This window comes from Nycticebus coucang, chromosome 3, assembly GCF_027406575.1.
Source record: "Nycticebus coucang isolate mNycCou1 chromosome 3, mNycCou1.pri, whole genome shotgun sequence".
Taxonomy (NCBI): Eukaryota; Metazoa; Chordata; class Mammalia; order Primates; family Lorisidae; genus Nycticebus; species Nycticebus coucang.
The window spans coordinates 18,669,308-18,692,880 of NC_069782.1; the positions used below are offsets into that span (position 1 = coordinate 18,669,308).

A 23,573-nucleotide genomic window follows, 5' to 3' on the forward strand; every position below is an offset into this window, starting at 1 on the left:
CGTGTTGGAATGTGTAATTCATTTGCCTCTTTCATTTTGGTGTCAATTCTGGGTATCAAAAGAGGAAGTGAGGCCGGGTGTGGTGGCTCATGCCTATAATCCCAGCACTCTGGGAGGCTGAGGGGGGTGGATTGCCTGAGCTCACAGGTTCCAGACCAGCCTGAGCAAGAGCGAGACCCCCGTCTCTAAAAAATAGCCAGGCATTTTGGCGGTTGCCTGCAGTCCCAGCTACTCAGGAGGTTGAGACAAGAGAATTGTTGCTTGAGCCCAGCCAAGGGTTTGAGGTTGCTGTGAGCTGTGATGCCGAGCACTCTACAGAGGGCGACATCATGAGACTCTGTCTCAAAAAAAAAAAAAAAAAGAAAAAGAAAAGAAAGGAGGAAGTGAAAGAAGATAAAATGTGAAAAGAGGACTAAAGGATAATTTTGTTGCCAGCCTTTGAAGGCAAGTAAAATAAAAAAAAAAAAATTCAGCGGTTCTCAAACTTGTTGGTACCTAAGAATCACCCAGAGGCTTGTTGAAAAATGGAAATTCTGAGCCCTCAATCCTGGAGATTATGATTTGCAGAGTACAGAGGTAGGGTCCAGGAATTTGTATTTTAACAGACTGGGTTTGGAAGCCAATCCTTTGTTAAACTATTAAAGCATGCAGAAACAGATATCCAATATCCTTCAACAGTTCTTCTAGTCTTTGGCTTTCAGCAATCTGGCAGACTAGACAGTCGAAAAAAATCTTCCTGTACCGAATCTCACATGCTGCAATAAAATACAAAGGACCTTCTTTGGAATTCATAACTGCACTTTGAGAAATTGGAGAAATCCCAAGAATTAACAATGAAGAGGAAGCTGAAACCAGAGTGGTCACCAGCCCCAAAGGTGCTACTACTGTCCTGGCAGCACTTGTCGGCCTTTAATTGGCTGTGCCAGCTGTGAGGGCAGCCTTGGCTTTGGACACACATGCACATTGTCGGAGACTGTCCATAAATCTGGTGGCCACAAAGTGCTTCCTTCGTGGAGACAGTAGGAAAACTTGTCTCTCCCGGCCTTTGCTCTAGATACTTTCACCGTGTGTGTCAGGGGTAGTTTGTGGAAGTCTCCTGTGACCTTGTAATCACAAGGGTAGCCCTTGGGTGAGTTCAGGTTTGAATTCATTTTGCTTTATGGTCTGGTGATCCCAAGCTGAGATGAGGTCAGTTAGATCTGAGCTTACAACCCCAAATTAAAAAATGTACAAATAAGCCACCGCAAGTGAAAATCAGCAGAATCAGCAGACAGCAGAATTAGTGTGACTAGGATTTCAGATTCTGGAATTAATAGGTAAAGAAGAAGACAGGCGCACGGCCTTCAGACATATGAAAAAATGCTCATCATCTTTAATCATCAGAGAAGTGCAAATCAAAACTACTTTGAGGTATCATCTAACTCCAATGAGACTAGCCTATATCACAAAATCTCAAGACCAGAGATGTTGGCGTGGATGCGGAGAAAAGGGAACACTTCTGCACTGCTGGTGGGAATGCAAATTAATACATTCCTTTTGGAAAGAGATATGGAGAACACTCAGAGATCTAAAAATAGATCTGCCATTCAATCCTGTAATTCCTCTGCTGGGCATATACCCAGAAGACCAAAAATCACAACATAACAAAGATATTTGTACCAGAATGTTTATTGCAGCCCAATTCATAATAGCTAAGTCATGGAAAAAGCCCAAGTGCCCATCGATCCATGAATGGATTAATAAATTGTGGAATATGTACACCATGGAATACTATGCAGCCTTAAAGAAAGATGGAGACTTTACCTCTTTCATGTTTACATGGATGGAGCTGGAACATATTCTTCTTAGTAAAGTATCACAAGAATGGAAGAAAAAGTACCCAATGTACTCAGCCCTACTATGAAACTAATTTGGGACTCTCACATGAAAGCTATAACCCAGTTACAACTTAACAATAGGGGGAAGTGGGAAAGGGGGGGTGGGTAGAGGGAGGGGGATCGGTGGGATCACACCTGTGGTGCATCTTACAGGGGTATTTGCGAAACTTGGTAAATGTAGAATGTAAATATCTTGGCACAGTAACTGAGATAACACCGGAAAGGCTATGTTAACCACTGTGATAAAAATGTGTCAAATGGGGGGCGGCGCCTGTGGCTCAGTGGGTAGGGCGCCGGCCCCATTTGCGGGTTCAAACCCAGCCCCGGCCAAACTGCATCAAAAAAATAGCTGGGCGTTGTGGCGGGCGCCTGTAGTCCCAGCTGCTCGGGAGGCTGAGGCAAGAGAATCGCGTAAGCCCAAGAGTTAGAGGTTGCTGTGAGCCGTGTGACGCCACGGCACTCTACCCAAGGGCAGTACAGTGAGACTCTGTCTCTACAAAAAAAAAAAAAAAATGTGTCAAATGGTTTATGAAGCGAGTGTATGATGCCCCATGATCATATCAATGTATACAGTTATGATTTAATAATAATAATAAAATGTATGTAGTGGCATCTGAGAATGTTTAAAACTTTTAGAGAAATAAACGATCCTGAAAATGTGAGCACTTTTTCTGCCTGAAAAAATGATCAGGCAGAAATTCTAGAAATTAAAGTTCTAATCCTTAAAATTAAAAAGTCAGACCTAAAGTGATAGTAGTTAAGAGTTGAGAGCAACTTCATTCTTGCAGAAAAATGAAAAAAAAGAGGACAGACTGTGAAACAAGCATATCTGGGTTCAAATCTTAACTTCATTACTTATAAGCTATGTGACCTTGGGGAGGTGACTTTTATGTGTGCCTCACTTTCATTATATGTAAAAGGGGATAGGTATTATTACTATCTTCTAAGATTGGTAGGTTTAAGTGAGTTAATACATGTAGAGATCTTAAATTAGTGTCTGACATATAGTGAGCCCCATGTAAATATCAACTGTGATTATCAGTGTTATTGCTACCACAAAGGAGTGCGAGACTAGTAACTGACTTTAGAACAGTGAGGGTGAAAACCTGAAGATAGTAGAATCACCTCGAAGTGAGGAGAGAAAAATGTCAGTTTAGAATCAGACACCCATTACATTGTTACATAAATAATTTAAATAAATAATAAATAATTTAAATAAAATTTATTACATAAATAAATAAAATTTATTACATAATTATTTATTTTATTTAATTATTTATTTATTACATAAATAATTTAAATAAATAATTTAAATAAAAACAAGTTACAGACATATGCCAATTATAAAAGGGCTTAAAACATAGTAAAGTATTATAGTGTGCTCTCCAACCCCTGGGCTGTGGACTGGTATGAGTCTGTAGCCTGTTAGGAACTGGATGGCACAGTGGGAGGTGAGCAGGGGTGTGTGAATGTGAGTCAGCAAAGCCTCATCTGTACTCAGGGCCATTTCCCATCTTCTGCGTCACCGCCTGAGCTCCCCCTCCTGTCAGATCAGCGGTGGCATTAGATTCTCATAGGAGCACGAACCCTGTTGTAACCTGTGCACGCTAGGGATCTAGAGTGCGTGCTCCTGGTGAGAATCTAATGCCTGATAATCTGAGGTGGAGCTGAGGCAGTGATGCTAGCACTGGGGAGCCGCTGCAAATACCGAACGGGGACCATCTAGCTGCAGGAAAACAAGTTCCAGACTCTCACTGATTCTGCATTATGATAAGGTGTATAATTATTTCATTATGTATTACAATGTAATAATAATAGAAATAAAGTGCACAATAAATATAGTGCACTTGAATCATCCTGAAACCAGGCCCACCCGCCCATTCATGGGAGAAATGTCTTCCATGAGTTCCGTCTGGGGACCCCAGCTATAGAGTACTTGTAGGGATCCACATGTATGTGGTATAATGAAAGTCTAAAGAAAGGCAGGGGCACGTGAAACACCAAAACGAGGTCGTGGAGGAGCCAGAAGCACACAGGTGAGGGTTGCAGGTTTTACTGCCCAGGCAGATGGCGGGCACGTGGGTGTTCTTTGCACTGTCTTCACGCCTTATGTCTTAACAATAGGATGAAGCATTCTTTAAAAGTCATCTTCTGTTTAGGCATATGCTGTTGAAGATCCTGTGGCCATAGGACCAAGTAGTGAAATGGTTTAAGGGAGAAACATGCCACATAATAATATTTACATTTTCAGGTGGGAAAGAAATGCCTAGAATAGGCAAACCGGCGACTGGCAGGTAGAGGGGCCTCTGGAGGTCGTCAAGTCCAGTCTTCTGCTGGAGGAAGGAATCCCTTTTTCCAAAGCCCTTGTGAGTGGCCATCTGGCGTGTGTCTGAGCTTGTCGTGTGATCACAAGGCTGCCCATTTTATTTTGGACGGCTGAGTCACGGAGAGTGCTGCTGCTGATTCCCTTTCCATATGATGCTGCTTAAACATGGAGGTGGCAGTCATGCACCACCCCTTTGACTTCACCACTTTGGAAGCTCATCTGTGCTTCACTCTGGTTGTCAATAACCTTTGAAAGTGAACCGTTTGTTCCTGGCACAGGAAACGACACGTCTGGTTTAACTGGTTCAAAGTGGAGGGAAGCAACTGGCTCCTGCATGAGGTGCATCTCACTCCTGCTAGAACAGCTTAGAGTTCAAGGCCAGGTTAATTCACGTTCAGTTGGGGGCTAGCTACATCCTGACTTTGACTTTCATATATTGATGAGGTTTCTTTTAGAGGAGAAAAATAGAAAAAATAGGGAAGAAAAGCTTTTAAAAACTTCTTTATAATGAAGAAAGTGATAGCATTTTAATACTGTTTTAAAAGTTGAATACCACATGTAATAGAACAGTGCAGAGAGAAGCTGATTGATTAGGCTGGGTTTTATAGGACATTTTAATACTTTAATGAGTTGGTCCTTAACTTTGAGTAACTCATCTTTTTCACTTTAATAAGATTTTGAGAAACGTTTTCATGCTAAATGGTAAGCTATTGATAAATAAACCTGAATACAATTTTAATTTGCATTTAAATCTCAAGATAAATTGAAATTTTTTTTTTGTTCTCATTTGAGCAGGACAACCTACTTGTTAATCTGATATTAACACTGCCAATATCAGAATAATAGCTATGGTAGCCGTTTTCAAGCTTTTTGCCCTCAGAACTCTTTTTTTGTGATTTTTGGCCGGGGCTGGGTTTGAACCCGCCACCTCCGGCATATGGGACCTGTGCCCTACTCCTTGAGCCACAGGCGCCGTCCCTCAGAACTCTTTTTATACACTTAAAATTATTGGTCATCCTAGAGTTTTTATATATAGATTATATTGGTAGTGGTGACTATATTAGAAATTAAAACCAAGAGACTTAAGGTATGTGTTTATTCATTCATTTAAAATAACAACCATCAACCTGCCTGTTAACATAAAGGGTGTACTTTTTTTTTAATTGTTTCAAGTTAATCGAGGATTCACAGAATTAGGTTACAATGTTTGCATTTATTAGGTGAAGTCCCTCTTATATTGTGTCCCACCCCTAAGAAATGTGCCATACACCCACATTGTGCTCATTAAGTGGGCACACACCCGTCTCCCTTCTTTCTTCCCTCTCCCTGCTCCCTAATTTCTCTGCCCCCCCCCGCCCCATCTTGAATTTATTTGAGTTTTTGTCTTATGTGGGCATGTATTAGATTGTCTGTTGGTTTCATATTGAGAGAAGATACCCGGGAAGGATAAAGTCTAGGAGAACAGAGGTTTTTCTCAAGGAGCAACTGCAGAGTGCTCTCTATGGTGACTCAGCTCTTGGGAATTTGTGGACTTAACTTCCTGAGACCTGGAAATTTCTGCTTCCATGAAATCCTGTAGTTCTGAGGAGGCTGGAGCAGCTTCTTCCGCTTGATTCAAACTGACCAACGAGAAAGGTACCCATGGGTTGAACCTTTTTGATTGGGGATAAAAAGGGAAAGACCAAGCCAGTCGGGGAGCGTAGCCGTTTAGAATTCTTCTATGCCAGCTCAGCACTGTAGCCCAGTGGTTAGGGTGCTGGCCACGTACACTGGGGCTGGCGGGTTCGAACCCAGACTGGGCCAGCTAAACGACAGCAGCAACAACAACAAAATGCTGTGGAAGGCGCCCGTAGTCCCAGCTACTTGGGAGGCCGAGGCAAGAGAATTGCTTAAGCCCAAGAGTTTGTGCTGTGAGCTGTGACTACATAGCCCGCTACTGAGGGTGACATAGTGTGAGACTCTGTCTCCAAAAAAAAAAAAGAAAAAGAAAAAAGAATTCTTCTATGCCCTTTGCTCTGCCAGCTGAATAAAAAGCCTTCTTCCTCTTAAATTCGGTTTTTGGGTTCCTTCTCTCCATCAGGCCTCATTTCCTGCAGCAATATTAGAATTGAATACATTGTATTCTTCTCCGTTCTTGTGATACTTTACTAAGAAGAATGTGTTCCATCTCCATCTAGATTGATATAAAAATAACTCTGGCCAGGTGCTCAGGCTCACGCCTATAATCCTAACACTCTGGGAGGCTAAGGTGGATGGATTGCTTGAGCTCAGGAGTTCAAGACCAGCTTGAGCAAGAGTGAGACCTCGTCTCTAAAAATAGCCTGATGTTGTGGCTGGCGCCTGTAGTCCCAGCTACTCAGAAGACTGAGGCAAGAGGATCGCTTGAGCCCAAGAGTTCGAGGTTGCTGTGAGCTGGGATGTCACAGCACTCTACCGAGGGTGACAAAGTAAGACTCTGTCTCAAAAGAAAAAAAAAAAAAAGAGGGCGGTGCCTGTGGCTCAAAGGAGTGGGGCGCCGGCCCCATATACCAGAGGTGGCAGGTTCAAACCCAGCCCTGGCCAAAATCTGCAAAGAAAAAGAAATCTGACTATTTTCTGAAATAAAAGAAGTTTAGAAGAATGTCATGATTTCACAGTTTTGCAGATTTCTGTGACGTCCGGATTAGGAGGAGACAGCTGGATTCTCAGTCTGATTCTGCAGTCTGTCTATTGCAGTATCAGGCAGACATCGCGTAGCTTCTGGCAGACTCCCCTGTACATGGGTGAGAGAACAAAAGTGCGCAAGACCTCTGTATTAAATTCTTACTGCTCCAGTGACAGATCACCACAAATTTAGAGACTTAAAGGGACCCATACAATTTATTGTCTTCATAGTTCTGGAAATCAGAAGTCTGAAGTAGGGTGGTTCCTGTGGGTCAGTGGGTAAAGGGCACTGGCCCCATATACCAAGGGTGGCGCCTTCGAACCCAGCACCAGCCAAACTGCAACAAAAAAAGTAGCTGGGTGTTGTGGCGGGTGCCTGTAGGCCCCACTGCTCGGGAGGCTGAGGCAAGAGAATTGCCTAAACCCAAGAGCTGGAGGTTGCTGTGAGCTGTGATGCCACGGCACTCTACCTAGGGTGACAAACAACAACAAAAAAGTCTGAAGTAGCCCTCCCTGGGTTGAAGTCCCTGTGCTGGCAGGACTGCATTCTTTTTTGGAGACTGGGGGAGAGTGTTTCCTTGCCTTTTCCAGTTTCTAGAGGCTTCCCTCATTCCTCTTCCCCTGTTATGTTTTCAAAGCCAGCGGTGGCGTTCTGAGTCTGTCTTCCACCTCTTGGACTCGGAATCCGTTAGGACCCTTGTGGTCACATTGGGCCCACCTGTATATTCTCATTTTAAAGTCCATTCATAAACAGCCTCACTCCATCTGCATTTCCCCCTTGCACGTAATTCCCCTTAATTCTCCCTTGTCATATAAGGTAATTTATTCCCAGGTTCTAGGGATTAGGACATAGCTATCTTTGGAGAGACATTATTTTGCCTAGTGTTATAATGAGAATAGTTTTGACCTAAGAGATCCCCTGAAGGGGCTAGGGGTGGGGTTCCCAGATTATGTTGATAACTACAGACTAGGAAAAATAGTGGAATGGATGAAAAGCAAAAGAAGAGACTGACATTTATGAAGCGCCAGTGTGCCAAGAATTTGACCTACACTGGATTGTTTAATGGCTGTGGACTTTGAGCCAGTTACTTCTTGGTCTCATTTCCTCCTCTGCAAATTGAGGATGGCAGTAATTACCTCCTGGGGTTCTTGTGATGTTAATGGAGATGATGGATGAGAAATGCCTAACGCATGGCACATAGAAGACATTGGTTGGTATTTATTCCCCCCCACACCTTTTTTTTTTTTTTTTTCTTTTAAGATAGAGTCTCTTTCTGTCTATGGCTAGAGATATAAATCTCAGAAACTCTGTCTTATGCCCAGGCTAGAGAGCCATGGCATCAGCCTAGTTTATAGCAACCTTGAACCTGGGTTCAAGCAATCCTTTTACCTTGGCCTCCTGACTGGGACTAGAGGTGTCTGCCACAGTGCCTAGCTAATTTTTCTGTATTTGGTAGATATGGGGTATCAACCTCCTAAGCTCAAGGAATCCTCCTGCTTTGGCCTTCCAGAATGCTGTGCTTGGCCAAAAATTCTTGATAATGCCCAGTATTTGATTTTTTGATAATGGCTTGATTTTCCTTTTCTAAAAAGTTTTTTCACTTGAAGCTCAGTGTACTTTTCTTTGGAACAATTATGTTTGCTTTTTATTAAATGACTTAAAATTAGCTTGACATTAAACCATTAATGTATTTAATTTTATCTCAAACACCATTGTATGTAGTTTTATTTTTTGAACTTTAGGAAGTGTGATGGATTCCTGTGGAGTAGTTGGAATTACAGATAATACCGGGTAACAAGAGGTACAATTTTAACTTTTGGTGGGAGTAGTATAAATGTCATGTGCATTATTAATTATTCAGATGAGTAATTCTATTTGTCATAAATTGCTTTTCCCTGGAGACTATACAAAATATATACACTAATGGAAAAACGAAAGTTTCTTTTTAGATTATTAGATGTAATACAAATGATTCTTGAATTGTCTGGGGGCGTGCCCAGTCCTTTGTTAGGGAGACTCCTCTCTGTCTCTTCCTGGGGTCAGTGTGTATTTGTCGGTCTCCCCCACTGCCTGTCACATTTCTCTATGTTTATAACCCCTGTACAGTGACCTGCGCAGTGCCTGGCACATAGTAGGTGTGGTAAGTGCTTATTGGAAAAATTCCTGTGAATCTAGGAAGTGAGAAAACCAATTTACAAAAATGCTACATGCTGTATGATCCTATTTATATGATATTCTGGAAAATGCCATTGAATTTGACCAAAAGATCAGCAGTGACCTGGGCATGGGCAGGGGTGGAGGCAAGGTGGGCTGGTATTTCAAGGGGTGTGAGGAAGTGTTTGGGGTGTCATGTACCAGTTGTGATGGTCGCTTCACAGATGTCTGTGTGGTGTGTGCTCAACCTCATCAAACTATATTTTTTGGTGTGATTTATTATATATCATTTGTGACCCAATAAAGCTATAAAAAGAGAGAAATAAGATTCTTGTTTAGCCTGGCTTGGGGCTGGTATCCACCCAGGAGATGGGGCTGTGCGAGTGGCCCAGTGTTGAGTCTGGTGACCCCCCTACTGCCTGAACACCAGTGGCTGGAGAGGTGGGTGCCAGGAGAACCTGGAATTCCTTGGTTAGTGATGGGCAAGGATCACTTCTTATATGAAGACTGGGGTGTGCTAAGCAGATAACTCCATCACTGTCCACCTTCATTGTGAAAAGCATACCTTGGGCACTTGTTTTGGACTCAGTATCTGTCATTGGACTATATTACTATTTCAGAGGTAAAAATGACTTAAAACCCACTAGTTATGGGAGATACTGGATGGCTAAAAATGGTTGTATTTAAATCTCTAAGGTCTAATAGGAGCACACGCTGATGAATTGTCTGTATCTCAGCCGTGGCCTTCAACTTCTACTCAATGTCACACTTTCCACTCAACTGTGTTTCTTTCACTGTAACTAATGATAATATTAGCAGAATGAATATTAAGTGGACACAACTGTATCCAGTATTTGTTGGCACTAAACATAACATAAACAAATGTGAAATTGCCTCGAGGTCACATTGTTCTCCAATCTATCATTTAGAACAAATTCACCTTTTTCTGGCAACGATTCATAGCAGAACTAACTGCATGGCTGTGTCCTGCCTGGCGGGACAGAAGGAAGTGGACTGTGGTGAAAGTTGCTAAGAGAAAATCACCGAAGTAGGATCATCTTTTCCTTATTTACCAGCAATTGCAAATATGAACTTTATTTTTATTTATTTATTTCGGATTAATACGAGGTATAAACAATTAGGTTGCAGTGTTTGCATTTGTTAAGTAAAGTCCCTGTTGTAGCTGTGTCCTGCACCCAGGAGGGGTGCCATGTACCCTTACATTGTGTATAGTAGGTGGGAGCACACCAATTCCCCCGCCCCATTCTCCTTCTCCCAACTTGAATTGAGTTTTTCTCTTGTGTGGGTGTGTATTAGTTCCTCTGCTGGCTTCACTGAGTACATTGCGTACTGGCTGTATTGAGTACATTGGATACATGCTTTTCCATTCTTATGATAAGATATGAATTTTAAATGTTAAAATTTGGATGCAGGATTTTGAGTTCACTTGAAGTAGAAAACGTGGAGAAAAATAACTGCCTTAACTTACAAAGAAAAAAAATACCCAAATAGCCGGGCGTTGTGGCGGGCGCCTGTAGTCCCAGCTGCTCGGGAGGCTGAGGCAAGAGAATCGCGTAAGCCCAAGAGTTGGAGGTTGCTGTGAGCCGTGTGACGCCACGGCACTCTACCCAAGGGCAGTACAGTGAGACTCTGTCTCTACAAAAAAAAAAAAAAAAAAAGAAAAAAAATACCCATACTTGTAAAAATGTTTCCAATCACTGTGAATACTTTTAAAAGAAATTTTGAAACCTTGCTGTTTTCAATCTGCACGTGAACTTTTAAAAGGTAACTTGAAGTCATGTTAAATAAATATGAAATAATTCATAAAATACTTGGTGTAGTGGGGAATATTCATGAAATACATGAATATTATGTATTATAAACAGAAGTTGAGATTTGGTCAAAGTAGGGGGAAAAACAGAGATCTTAACCCTGCTCTAACATTTGTAGATTTCAGAACATAGAAATGGATTACAAGGAAATAGGCCCTTGAGCTGTCAATCTCATCTCGTTTCGTTTTCCTCTGTAAAATGGGCATAGTCATTAGTGGGTCACATTAGGTAAGGGCCATGTCCATTGCTTCAGATAGTGGCTGGTCCACAAGTAAATGTACATAATTGTTACGCACTAGAATAATGTGGTCCACTGGGTGCAGGGGTGGGGGACTGACAGAAAGCTCTGTGGCATGTGGGGCCGGGAAATGCAACTTGATGTTTGTTTTTCACCTTCTGCGTCTTCTTTAGGACTTCAGATCTATATATTCTTTTCCTAGCAAAATGGTTTGAAATTTACTGTGTGCACCAAAAGGAAAAATCATAACTAATTAAAGACAAATGCTATCCTAATGTCTCTGCGATTGTGGCTTGCATTACCAATAAATTTGAACTTTAAGGACTTTCAAGTATATTTATATACTTACATAACATTCTTATTAACGCATTTGAGTTCCTGAATTCAGGTATCTGAGGTATTTGGCCTTCCAAACAGAGCATGTTTTCCTCAGTTTTAATTATGCAAGAAAATCTTTATATATAAAGAAAATCTTTATCCACATCTCTATTTCCTCAGCCTAGTTTCTTTGAAAGAGAATTACTAGGTCAAAGGTTATGAATATTTTTAAAAAAGACTCTTGATACTTATTGCCAAACTACTTTCCAGAAAGCTTATACTGATTTATAACTAAATAACAAGGAGTGAGGCATTAGCCGTGGGTTCTGTCATTACAGATACAGCAAGAATAGAATATTCAAAAGCAACACCAAATAATAACACTAGTAACAAAGGTACTGCTGCAGTTTGACAGGAGGAAAATGATACCTTACTTTTACTTCTTAGCCAAGTAACATGAGCTTATTATAGAAAAATATATAAATGAAATAGAAGTGGCTCGGTGCCCATAGCTCAGTGGTTAGGGTGCTGGCCACATACACCAACGCTGGTGGGTTCGAACCCGGCCTGGGCCAGCTAAACAACAATGACAGCTGCAACAAGAAAAAAAAAAAAAATAACCGGGCGAAGTGATGGGTACCTGTAGTCCCAGCTGCTTGGGAGGCTGAGGCAAGAGGGTCACTTACACCCAAGAGTTTGAGGTTGCCGTGAGTTGTGATGCTACGGCACTCTACCCAGGGCAACAAAGTGAGACTCTATCTCAAAAAAAAAAAAAAGAAAAGAAAAGAAAAGAAAAAGACAGAAGAGCTGTTTATGTACTCTTAACTGTGTTTGTTTTAATTCGTTGCTTCTTTCATAAAATGAAAGATTTTATGCTCAGATCATAAAATGGTTGAACAGTTATGTTTATTAGCTATTTAAAATCCTTTTACGAATTTTTTATATTAAGGGTATTAGTCCTTTGGTATTTGTCTTTTATTTTGGTCTAATATACCCAAATTATTGTTTTTTTTTTTATATTTTTGGATACACATGTTAAAATTTTTTTTATTTCAAATCTGTCAATACTTGCCTTCATGATTTATAAATATTGCATTTTTTTTTACATTTGGAAAGTTTTATTCAGAGATGAATTAGTGATCTATGTATTCTATTTTTTTAATGTTTAAAAAAATTTTAACTCTTTGATTCATATGGTATTTGCTTTCTAGCTTAATGTGAAGGAAAATCTTACCTGACATTCTTTCTGCATACCAACAAAGAATATTCCAGGCTGATTTAACTCAACTGTAGTATGATTTGGAGAACATGGAGTTGTAGATCACTCATGTTGTTGAAAATAGGGCATGTGAAGGAGAATTTAAAATGGTAAAGATGGGTTAAGATATAAACGGGGGATGCCTTTGATGCCAGGTTATAAGTTAAAATTTGTAGTTAGAATTTTGAGTGGCTGAATATCCTTAAAATGAACTGGACTCCTCGGACTGCAAGCATAGAAAACCTAACTCAAACTGATTTAATATAAGCCAGAATAACTTTAAAAGAAGAAATTTTCTGGGCTCATGAAATTATAATAAAAAATTCAGAGATAGCACCGTCTCCAAGCATGGCTTCAGCCAGGAACTCTGATGATGTCACTGGTGGTTTCTTTCTGTTTCTTGATCTATCTTTCTACCCCATTGGCATTTTTGGTGGGTTTCTAGTCGTGGCTCCTCATCTCCAGATTTATGTCCTCTTAAGGCCAAGTTTGGGAAAAAAGAGCGCCTATTCTTTGAAAATCCCTTGCAAATCCAGAAATTGACTTGATTGGACTCATTGGTAGTGACTTTTTTTTTTTTGTAGAGACAAGAGTCTCACTTTATGGCCCTCTGTAGAGTGCCATGGCCTCACACAGCTCACAGCAACCTCCGACTCCTGGGCTTAAGCGATTCTCTTGCCTCAGCCTCCCGAGTAACTGGGACTACAGGCGCTCACCACAACGCCTGGCTATTTTTTGGTTTGCAGTTTGGCCGGGGCCGGGTTTGAACCCGCCACCCTCGGTATATGGGGCCAGCGCCTTACCGACTGAGCCACAGGCGCCACCCCAGATTGGACTCATTGGTTCACTTTGGTTTCAGGGAAAGCATGATTATGATTGGCTGGCAGGGGGGCCGTGTCTAACCCAGACTAATCAGTGTGGGTAGGGGGATTCAGGTGCTCTGTCAGGACAGGCCTGGGTCACCTGTCTGGCCGCCTCTTTGGGAAACCTTTCCCCAACGTTCAGACTGCTTCTGGGTTCCAGTACAGCCCTCTGAGACAGCTTTTTTTTTTTTTTTATTAATCTGAGACAGCTTCTTAGAGATAAAAGGTAGAATGGTGGTTGCTGGGAAATGGGGGAGTGAGTTTCTGGGCCTGGTGGCGCTCAAGCCTGTAATCCTAGCACTCTGAAAGGCTGATGTAGGAAGATTGCTTGAGTTCAGGAGTTTGAGGTTGCTGTGAGCTGTGATGACTCCATGGCACTGTATCCAGGGCACACAGTATAACTCTATCTCAAAAAAAAAAAAAAAAAGAAGAAAAAAAGTTGATGTGTATTTTATCGCAATTAAAACCACAGCAAACCCAAATCAAAACAAAAAGCTTACAAGTTTTCCCTATATGTTGTTCACCGTGTTTTCCAGTGCTGTCTGGTATTAGCAGATGACAAATGGGAAGCTGCCAAGTGTGCCGGGGGTGGGGTCCCTGATTAGCCACAGTGTCTGATGGAAGGTGAACAGCCTCCAGCTCAGGGGGGCTGCCCTGGGCCTAGTCCTGGTCAAAGCTGTGGCCTGACCATCAGAGCTGTCTCGCCAGGTCTTTGTGTTAACTGTATGGTCTTACTGTCATCGTCCACAAGCACAGAAGGAATCCCCTTTCTAAATATGTACCGTTTTATACTCTTGTTTCTGCTCTGAGAAGGTGACATAACTAATTAGTCAAGGGGTATTCCGTTTATGCTTTCGAGTCTAGAGTTGAGGCAGACTGTTTCTCTTCTTGTGAGTGGCTGGTGCTTTTCATTTGTCTTGTAATTATTCACTTGGTTCTTAACTTTTTTTACATCCTGGTTGCACAGGGGGCAGAGGGCCTTTTGAGCATCTGATGCTGCTCCTCATGTTTATTTTGAGGGTGACAAACATCCAGGCTTTCAGGTGATGCTGTTCACGTGATCAGTGTACCCCTCGGGCTTTCGCTGTAGCAGGAGAATTCTGGGCAGCTGCGTGGCTGTGTGGACTAGTCCGATTTTCCGTGATAGTGGTTTTTCCTTGAGGGCCTCATAGTCTTTGCAGGTAATAGAAAGGGAGATAGACTTTCCTGCCAACATCGTTTCCAAATATAAATCTCTAATTAAACAGGCTGCTGGGACCTCCCTCAGAAAGGTCATTTGTGAAAGTGGAGCTTTTGGTTGCTGTGTAAGCGATCCTGCCTTACTCACATCATATGGACAACCCCATGCAGTCATACTCAGAAAATAGCATCCTCTGGAGTGGCCCATTGATCATGTAAGGCCAGAAAATTTTTGGCCTTAGATACTGAAGCTCAGACCTGCTGGCTTCTTCCCTTTCTCAGGATCAGTTCTTGTGAACTACCTGCCTTCAAGTTTCTTAAAATGTGACTCTCTGTTTATCATCCTCTAATCTGTCTTATTTGCCAAAGAAAAATAAAAGGCATGCCTATTGTCTTGTTGATTTTGACAAAAGAAACTAAAGAAGAAGGAGGTGTTTTGGTGCATTTTGACTATTTGGATTTTCTTTTCTTTTTTAATTTTTTTTTTTTTTTTTTTAGAAGCAGTGTCACACTCTTTTGCCCAGGCTGGAATGAAGTGGCAGGCACAATCATAGGCCACTGTAACCTCAAAACCCCTGGGCTCAAGTGATCCTCCCACTTTAGCCTCCTGAGCAGCTAGGACTACAGGTGTGCATCATCACACCCAGCTGCTTTTTCAACTTTTTGTAAAGATGGGATCTTGCTGTGTTGTCCAGGCTGGTCTCAAGCTTCTGGCCCCAAGCAATTCTCCTCCCTTGGCCTCCCAAAGTGCTGGGATTACAGATTGGAGCCCCTGCACCCAGCGTTTTTGGGTTTTCAGTAGGCTCAGTCACATCTAGATCGTCGGTATGAATGGAATTAATTAATCCATTTAAACATTTGTCTACATTGACCCAGACATTCTGTGTGGAGATACAAAGAATTGGTTTGAAGTAGGTGCAATGGGGACCATGAATAGGCTTTAGGGAACAACCCCCCTGAAATTTTCTGTAAAATCTGTATGTACATTTTTTGGGGGACATGATTCCATAGCTTCTGTTAGGTTTTTCAAAAGTATCCTCAGGAAAGCTATTAAGGAGCTTTGTGAAGTGCTCAGAATACCTCACTGTGGCTGAGGTGCCATGATGGGGGCCTCAGCCCCCAATTAGCTGACATCAGGCAAGAGTAGGGCCTCTCAAGGGTTTCAGATGTCTCTTTAGCACAGGACAGACACCGTGAGCTGTTCAGAGTTAGAAAGAAGTGAGTAGAAAGGAATGGGGACACTCAGAAATGATGGTTTCACTAGAAAAAAATGCATCCTTTGTAGATTCTGGTTGAGCTCCATAATCCTGGGAAAGGGAGTTAGGAACGTAGATTCTGGAGCCAAACTTCGCAGTTCAAATCCCAGCCCTGCTCTTTGGTGCTTGGCAAATTGTGTAATTTCTGCCTCCAGTATCCTCATTCCATAAAATGGGTCTGGGGAAAGGATTAGATGAGATAATGTGAAGTGTTCTTGACAGCAAGTAGTACTAAGGGCTTACTATTAGCTGTTACAGTGGGGCCAGGTGGTTGGCTTCTGTAATGTAGAGTCCTAAAATATGGGCGGTTCAGTTTTTGGGTCGTGTGTTGGTTGTTTTGTACCTATCTCCAAAAAGTCACCTCCCATCAGCATTTGTCTGTTTATGAGCCATTTCAAGCAAATTTTGGTGCAAAAACATCTTATAAGGAGGGAAGGAATTCTGTCATATCCTTTTAGCAAAATAGGGACCATCTGTGTTCTTGTCATAAAACATTGCATGATGGAGTTTGTTCTGTTAGATGATTGTTAAATGGTGAACTGAATGAGAATATCACATTTCCCTTTGGCCTTTTGAAATATAGTTTTTGGTCCTACATTTCATCTAGGATATGGTCACGGAAGCTTCATAGTCTAAGATTTCACTTCTATGATCAGTTTCTCCATCATCATTAGATCTAGAGAGTGGCCTCCTATCTCTCTGAATTCATCTTTCTGCACATGTGACAACTCTGAAATGTCTTCATCAGGTGGCTTTCTCTGTCATTGTCTTTTTTTTCTTTTTGCCGTTATTGGTGTAAAATGAAAAATTATGAATTCTCAATTGTGTTCCATGAAGGCAAAAAAAATCCCAAAATGACTGCCAAGAGCGTGTCTTCAGATGTTCTTCATTCCTTCTTGAAAATGATAAAATTCTTTGGGCAGTGCAGTGAGAACTGAAGGATAATGTTGTGACAACGTATTTTACTGTTTCATCACCTGAGGTGAGAGTTTATGTCATGGTCTTGCTTTCTTAATTTAGTCTTTTATAGAATCATAGGTGGCAGTAATTGATGGGAAACGATGAAATAATTCCTAGGATGATAAAATAGTCAAAAGTTTCAACATATTGGAAAACTAAGATCATTCACATCCCCTGTTGCAACTTAAAGTTTTTTTTAAAGGGTCCTGTGAACGTGTGGAAAATGTAAGGTACAGTGAATTTTTGGAAGACCTCCAAGAAAAAAATAGAAGTCGTAAATAGCAATTCTTACAAATAGTTAAACTGCTCAGAAAAACAAACAAATAAACCAGATCAACCAATAAAACCCCCTTAAACCTAAAATTGGATCCAATGGACCTTGTGTGTGTGGTTTCTACTAAACCATCTGAAGGAAATAATCCGAAAGACAGGCAAAGATTAACACACGAAGATGCTCATCATAATATTTTTATGAAATAGGAAGATACTTAAATGTGTAGCATGGGGTACAGGTTGAATATCTGTAGTCCAAAAATCTGAAATCCAAGATGCTCCAAAATCCGAAACTTTTTGAGCACTGACACCATACTCAAATGAACATGCTCATCGGAGAATTTTCAGTTTTCAGATTAGGAATGTTCAACCAGTAAGTATAATGCAAATATTCCCAAATCCAAAAAAAGGCTGAACTCTGAAATGCTTCTGGTCCCAACCATGAGGATAGGATTGTGATCGAATATTAGATTTAGAGAGTTCGGTACCAACCTGTATATACAGTGTGAGGTCAACTATCTAAAATATGTACATAGAAAAATATTGGCAGCAAATACATAAAATGCCAGTAGTTTTTTTCTGGGTAGTGAGCTGATATGTGATATTTAAATTTTATTATTTATACTTTTATATTCTAAACTCTAGCAGGTATTTTTTTTTTTTTTAAATAAAACAAATCTTTTTGGTAATGTTGAAGCAATTTTTTTAAAAAATTTATTTTTGAGATAGTCTCGCTCTATTGCTGCAGGTAGAGGGCAGTGATTGCATCATAGTTCACTGCAGCCTCCAGCTCCTGGGCTCAAGTGATGCTCCTCCTTCAGCCCTTGGAGTAGCTGAGACTACAGGTGCTTGCCCCACACCACACCAGTTTCTCTATTTTTTGTAGAGGTAGGGATGGTAGGGGCTCCTCACTCTTGCTCAGGCTGGTTTTGAACTCCTGGCCTCAAGCGATCCTCCCCTGTTGGTCTCCAAAGTGCTAGAATTACAGGCATGAGTCACACCATGCTTGGCCTAAATATTTCAATAACAGTTTTATTGGGGTATAATTTACATACATAAAATTATCCCATTTAAAGTCTCCTCATTCAGTGGTTTTTCGTATCATTACCATCATCACCATTGGTTTTAGGATATTTCCATCACCTCCCAAAGACATTCTGTATCTCTTAGCAGTCATTCCCCACTCGCCCCCACCCCCCTAGGCTCTACTTTCCCTATGAATTTTCCATTTCTATACTTTTCATATAGATACAATCATGGAATGTGTGGTCCTTTGTGATGGGTTTCTTTCACTCACCGTGTTTTCAAGGCCAGGCAAATCCCTCTTGTATTCTAGTTTACTCGTTTCTTTTTAGAAATCATACTACTTATTTATTATGCGGTATAATGTATTTATTTTCTTTCCTTCCAGAATTGGTTCCTTCAATTATGAGCAACTTGTTGAATCCAGATGCCATTTTCTCAAACAATGAAATGAGCCTATCAGACATTGAAATCTACGGCTTCGATTATGATTACACCTTGGTGTTTTATTCAAAGCACCTGCACACACTGATATTTAATGCCGCTCGGGACCTTCTCATCAATGAACACCGGGTAAGATTGCAGGGACGATTCCGTCTTCCTCCCTCTTTCCTCTAGGGCAATGTTGAACTGACATGGCCCCACATCTTTTAGTAAATTGCTGCTGAATGAATGAATAGACTGTGTTCTATACTAAATTTCCAACTGACTCTTACCTGGAAGATAAGTTTTTTTTTTTTTTTTTAAATGTTTAGATGTGTCTGGCAAAAGATTGTCCCAAGGTCCTCTTGGGGAGAGATTCAGCTATAGATATTTGCATTCTCATTTTTTGCAGAGCAGAAATACAGTTTCTCCCAGAGCTTGATGATGTGGCAGCCTATTGAGTTCTGGTTAGAAATTCCTCAAATCCCTATGGAACCAGGCGACCTCTGAAAATATCAGGGCTTCTGCCAGAGCCTCTCCTTCCAGCCACAAAACAGCTTTTTAACCACTCTGGAGTCCTCTCCCAAGACTTGGACCAAATGGAAATAAAGCTTTGTGCAGCACAACAACAACAAAAATTCCTCAAACGATAGGCACAATTTCACCATCAGTACAGCTTTGAATTGCTCAGAGTAAAGAATGTTGGAATTTCTTCTAAAGCATAGCATCATTGAAAGCTTTTAATGAGGAAGGACAAAAAGAAAATACTCAGCTCTAACATTCTTTTCTCCAGTTTGGTTTTGAGTACACACTTCAGGAGTCAGGATGAAAAGCATCCTCTGGGGAAATTCAAATGGTCACATGGGCAGGTGCCCCATGAGAACGTCCCAGAGCAGCCCGAGAAGGGCTGAGACGGGAGTATCTCACCCCGGGGGCAGTTCTGATTTCTAGGAAGTTTTTCCACGGGTTGAACAATTCTGCCATGAAGTAGTTTTACTACCGATGTCTTCTCTTTTCTTTTTTCGCTTTTTCCTTCATATGTTCCCTAAGCCTTTATTCAGTGCCTCCTCTGTAGAAGCAGGGAAAGTAAGGGAGGCGAGTAGGAGGCAGGGATTGCCATGGAGGGGGCCTCTGTGGACACCCGAACAGACAGCTGAGGATGCGCACAGGGTGGTTGGAACGACTTTCTCTGCCCAGGGAATTGGAGAAACAAATAAGGTGGTGATATCTCAGCCTCCTCATGAGGGAGTGTGTTGGCAAAGGTGGTTTGGGGGTGTGTGTGTGTGAGTAACCTAACCATGCAACTCGTGCAAACTGATGTTTTATGCTTGACCATTTGAATTTCACCAGACTTATAAGCTGGTGTGTATTCCAGCCATTATGCCCTCCATGTCTTTCCTAGGCTCATTTTTTTTTTTTTTTTTTTTTTATTTTTTGCAGTTTTTGGCCAGGGCTGGGTTTGAACCCGCCACTTCCGGTATCTGAGGCCGGTGCCCTATTCCTTGAGCCACAGGCGCCGCTCTTCCCAGGCTCATTGTTATTAACTCTTAACCCTTCTCATTTGTCCTTTTTTCTTCTTCATTATCCTGGTTGCCACCCTCCTGTGTGTGGGTGTTGGTTTGTCCCTCCCAAATAGGAGCCCTTGAGCTGAAGATGTTACCATAGATAGGGTCTGAATAGTGTAAAACAGAGGGAGACCATCACCTCCCTGGTTCTGGATACTGTACTTTTATTAATGCAGTCAAAATGTCCATTAGTTTTGGATCCTGACCATTGGATCTACTGTGTATTTTCTGATCCCTCTCAGTTTTGGGTTATCAGTGGATCTAACCAACTCCTTTTGTCCTTATTCAAAATGCAGAAATGGTATTTGCCCAGAAGAACCTTCTCTTCTGCTGCTAAGCCAACAGCCAGCTTTCTTTATTTACGGCCCCTTAACCCAAGGTAAACCCTCTAGCGGAGTGGTTCTCAACCTTCCTAGTGCCACGGCCCTTTAATACAGTTCCTGTGGGTTGCGACCCACAGGTTGAGAACTGCTGCTCTAGCCACTTGCCGCCCAGCAGCCGGTCTTTATTTATTCGAGGGATTTTCTCTTTCCATCTAAACCAGTGTTTTTCTATCTTTTTAATCTCACAGCACACTTGAACCTATAGTTATATTTCTGTGGCACACTTAAATTACGTTGATCAAAAAAACAAAAAACAGTGAAAAATAGAATATACTTCCTGTGCTTTGAATTCCTTTCAAAAATAATTTAATTAATGATCTTTAAAAAGTTTCACAGCGCACCTAAGATCCTCTCGAAGCACCAGGGTGCCATGACACACTGGTTGAAAATCACTGGTCTGACCTGTGGTCCTTTCCCTGGATGGTGGGATGGAGGCAGACTCAGAACAAAGAGTTTCTGCCCTTAACTTCCTGTCTATTGCCCCACGCGCTCTCTTCACCCCCACCCCCCCCCCCCGTGGCACGAGTGGGGGTGGGGGTTGCGTTGATGCTGGCATTCTCATTCCAGGTCAGCTGCAGTGTTCTCTGTGACTTTGATGTCACTTTACAGAAAGCAGATCCCGATCCTGACGGCAGTGCTTACTGTCTGCCAGGTGTCAGAAGTATAGGTCGTAAGGCCTGACTGCTAGAATTCAAACCCTGGCCTTCGACTCTTATTTCCTATGTAATCTTCATCAGCTCACCCAGTTTCTCTGGGTCTCGTTTTCATCCTTTGTAAAATAGGCATGGGAACAATGCTATTCCCACAGTGTTACTGTGATAACTACACGGGTTCCTATATGTAAAGTGCCTGAACACTCAGTAATGTTAGCTATTTACTAATGTTGTTTTTAGTCTGTACAACTCCACACGTATAATGTCATCTCTGCTTTACATTTGAGGAAACGGAGGCTCAAAGAGTTACGCAACTAGATCAAGGCCACAGGCCAGTGGGAGGCAGAGGCAGGATTTCCACCCAGACCTGTGCTCTCCTGCATTCCATGGTGCTTCGTGTAGTGTTGGTAACACCTTTCTGGCCTATGGGTTTTTTGTTTGGAGGAAAATAAAATATTCATGAAAATAGAACATTTATGAACATAAAAAATTTATGAAATTTAGGGGGAGAAAGATGAAATAGATGGATAAAATAAAAGGTACAATTGTGGTGATTAGAAAAGCCTCTAGATTTAAGATTATTGAAATATCATTCTCATTATGTCTGTTTGTTGGTTTGATAAAAGAAATGTTATAACACTATGTTAGGCATATCCGTAGTGTCAGTTATGCTTATGCAGAGTTTTCTCTTGCTGCGATTAAACAAAATAATTCTCCCGAGATGCGCCGAGTTCAGTGCCATTTTTTCCAGCTGAGACTGAACGCACTTTGTGTACGTGGAGAGATGGAAAGACATTTGCTTTGGAGACACACGGTCATAGAACAGTAAATTCGCTATTAGGGACATTCTAGGAAACAGATGTAACAAGTTCCAGCTCCTTTGTAATTACCCTGTTTTTTATGAGAGCATATTTTTACAAAAATGGAAATTAAAAAGATTTGGGTAACAACTGGTTCCGTATTTTCTTTTCTTTTCTTTTCTTTTTTTTTTTTTTTTGTAGAGACAGAGTCTCACTTTATGGCCCTCCGTAGAGTGCTGTGGCCTCACACAGCTCACAGCAACCTCCAACTCCTGGGCTTAAGTGATTCTCTTGCGTCAGCCTCCTGAGCAGCTGGGACTACAGGCGCTCGCCACAACGCCCGGCTATTTTTTGGTTGTAGTTTGGCCGGGGCCAGGTTTGAACCCGCCACCCTCGGTATATGGGGGCGGCGCCTTACCGACTGAGCCACAGGCGCCGCCCTGGTTCCGTATTTTCATTGTTTAGGAATTGCAGGGGACTGGCAGATGCTTGATGTTGTCTCCTGGATTCACAACTTTGTTCTTCTAACTCTCTTCTCGTTAGTTAGCACCAGTGATGGCCTCGTTGTTTAAATCAAAGCGTAGGGGTGGTGCCTGTGGCTCAAAGGAGTAGGGCGCCGGCCCCATATGCTGGAGGTGGCAGGTTCAAACCTAGCCCCAGCTAAAGAACTGCAAAAAATAAAAATAAAAATAAATAAATCAAAGTGTAACGTCAGCTTTGATCCTCTACATTCTATGTCCCACATCTGGTCTCTCAGCAAATGCTGTGGACCCTCTCTCTCTTTCTTAAATCAACTTTTAGTTTCAGGATAGTTTTGGGCTTATAGAAAAGTTGCAAAGATAATACTGAATTCCCAATTTCCCTAACGTTAACACTTCATATTGCTGTGATACATTTGTCACAACTAAAGAACCAATGTTGGCCAGGCTTAGTGGTTCACACCTATAATCTCGGCACTTTGGGAGGCTGAGGTGGGTCACTTGAGGCCAGGATTTGGGTGACCAGCCTAGGCAACGTATAGTGAAAATAAAAAGCTTAGCTGGGTAAGATGGTGCATTCTTGAGCCCAGGAGCTTGAGGTTGTGTTGAGCTATGATCATGCCACTGTACTCTGGCACTCCAGCCTGGGTGACAAAGTGAGACCCTATTTCAAAAAATAAAACAAACAAAAAAGAGCTAACTACTGTGGAACCTTCATAGGTGACCACCTCTCTACATTGACCACTTTTTAAGTTGACCTACTTTTCATAGACCAGATACGCACCATGTGTATGTCTTAATGCAGCAGGCTGAGTTCCTTATGTTGACCACCTCCATATGTTGACTGGTTTGGTATAGTCCCTTGGGTGGTCAACTTACAGAGATTCTACTGTCAGCCAGGATCTGACACCTGTTCTCTCTGCCTGGGAGCCACATTCTTCATTATGAAATTGTCAGGGCGAGGCTCTCTCAGCTGCCTCTGCCAGCTCTCAAGGTCATTTGCTGTGGTCTTTGGACCACTTGCTAAACATTGCATATCTCTCGGGAGGGGCTCTCCAAGAAATCGGTG

General features: G+C 41.8%; 1 protein-coding gene across 1 annotated transcript in view; it reads left to right on the forward strand.

The window, feature by feature from the left end:
- Positions 1–23,573, forward strand: part of NT5DC3 (5'-nucleotidase domain containing 3) — a 63,999-nt gene that overhangs the window by 8,580 nt on the left and 31,846 nt on the right. Inside the window, exon 2 of the mRNA XM_053583963.1 lies at positions 18,590–18,774. Within this exon, the coding sequence (XP_053439938.1) occupies positions 18,590–18,774 (185 nt within the window). The remainder of the gene's footprint in view (positions 1–18,589; positions 18,775–23,573) is intronic.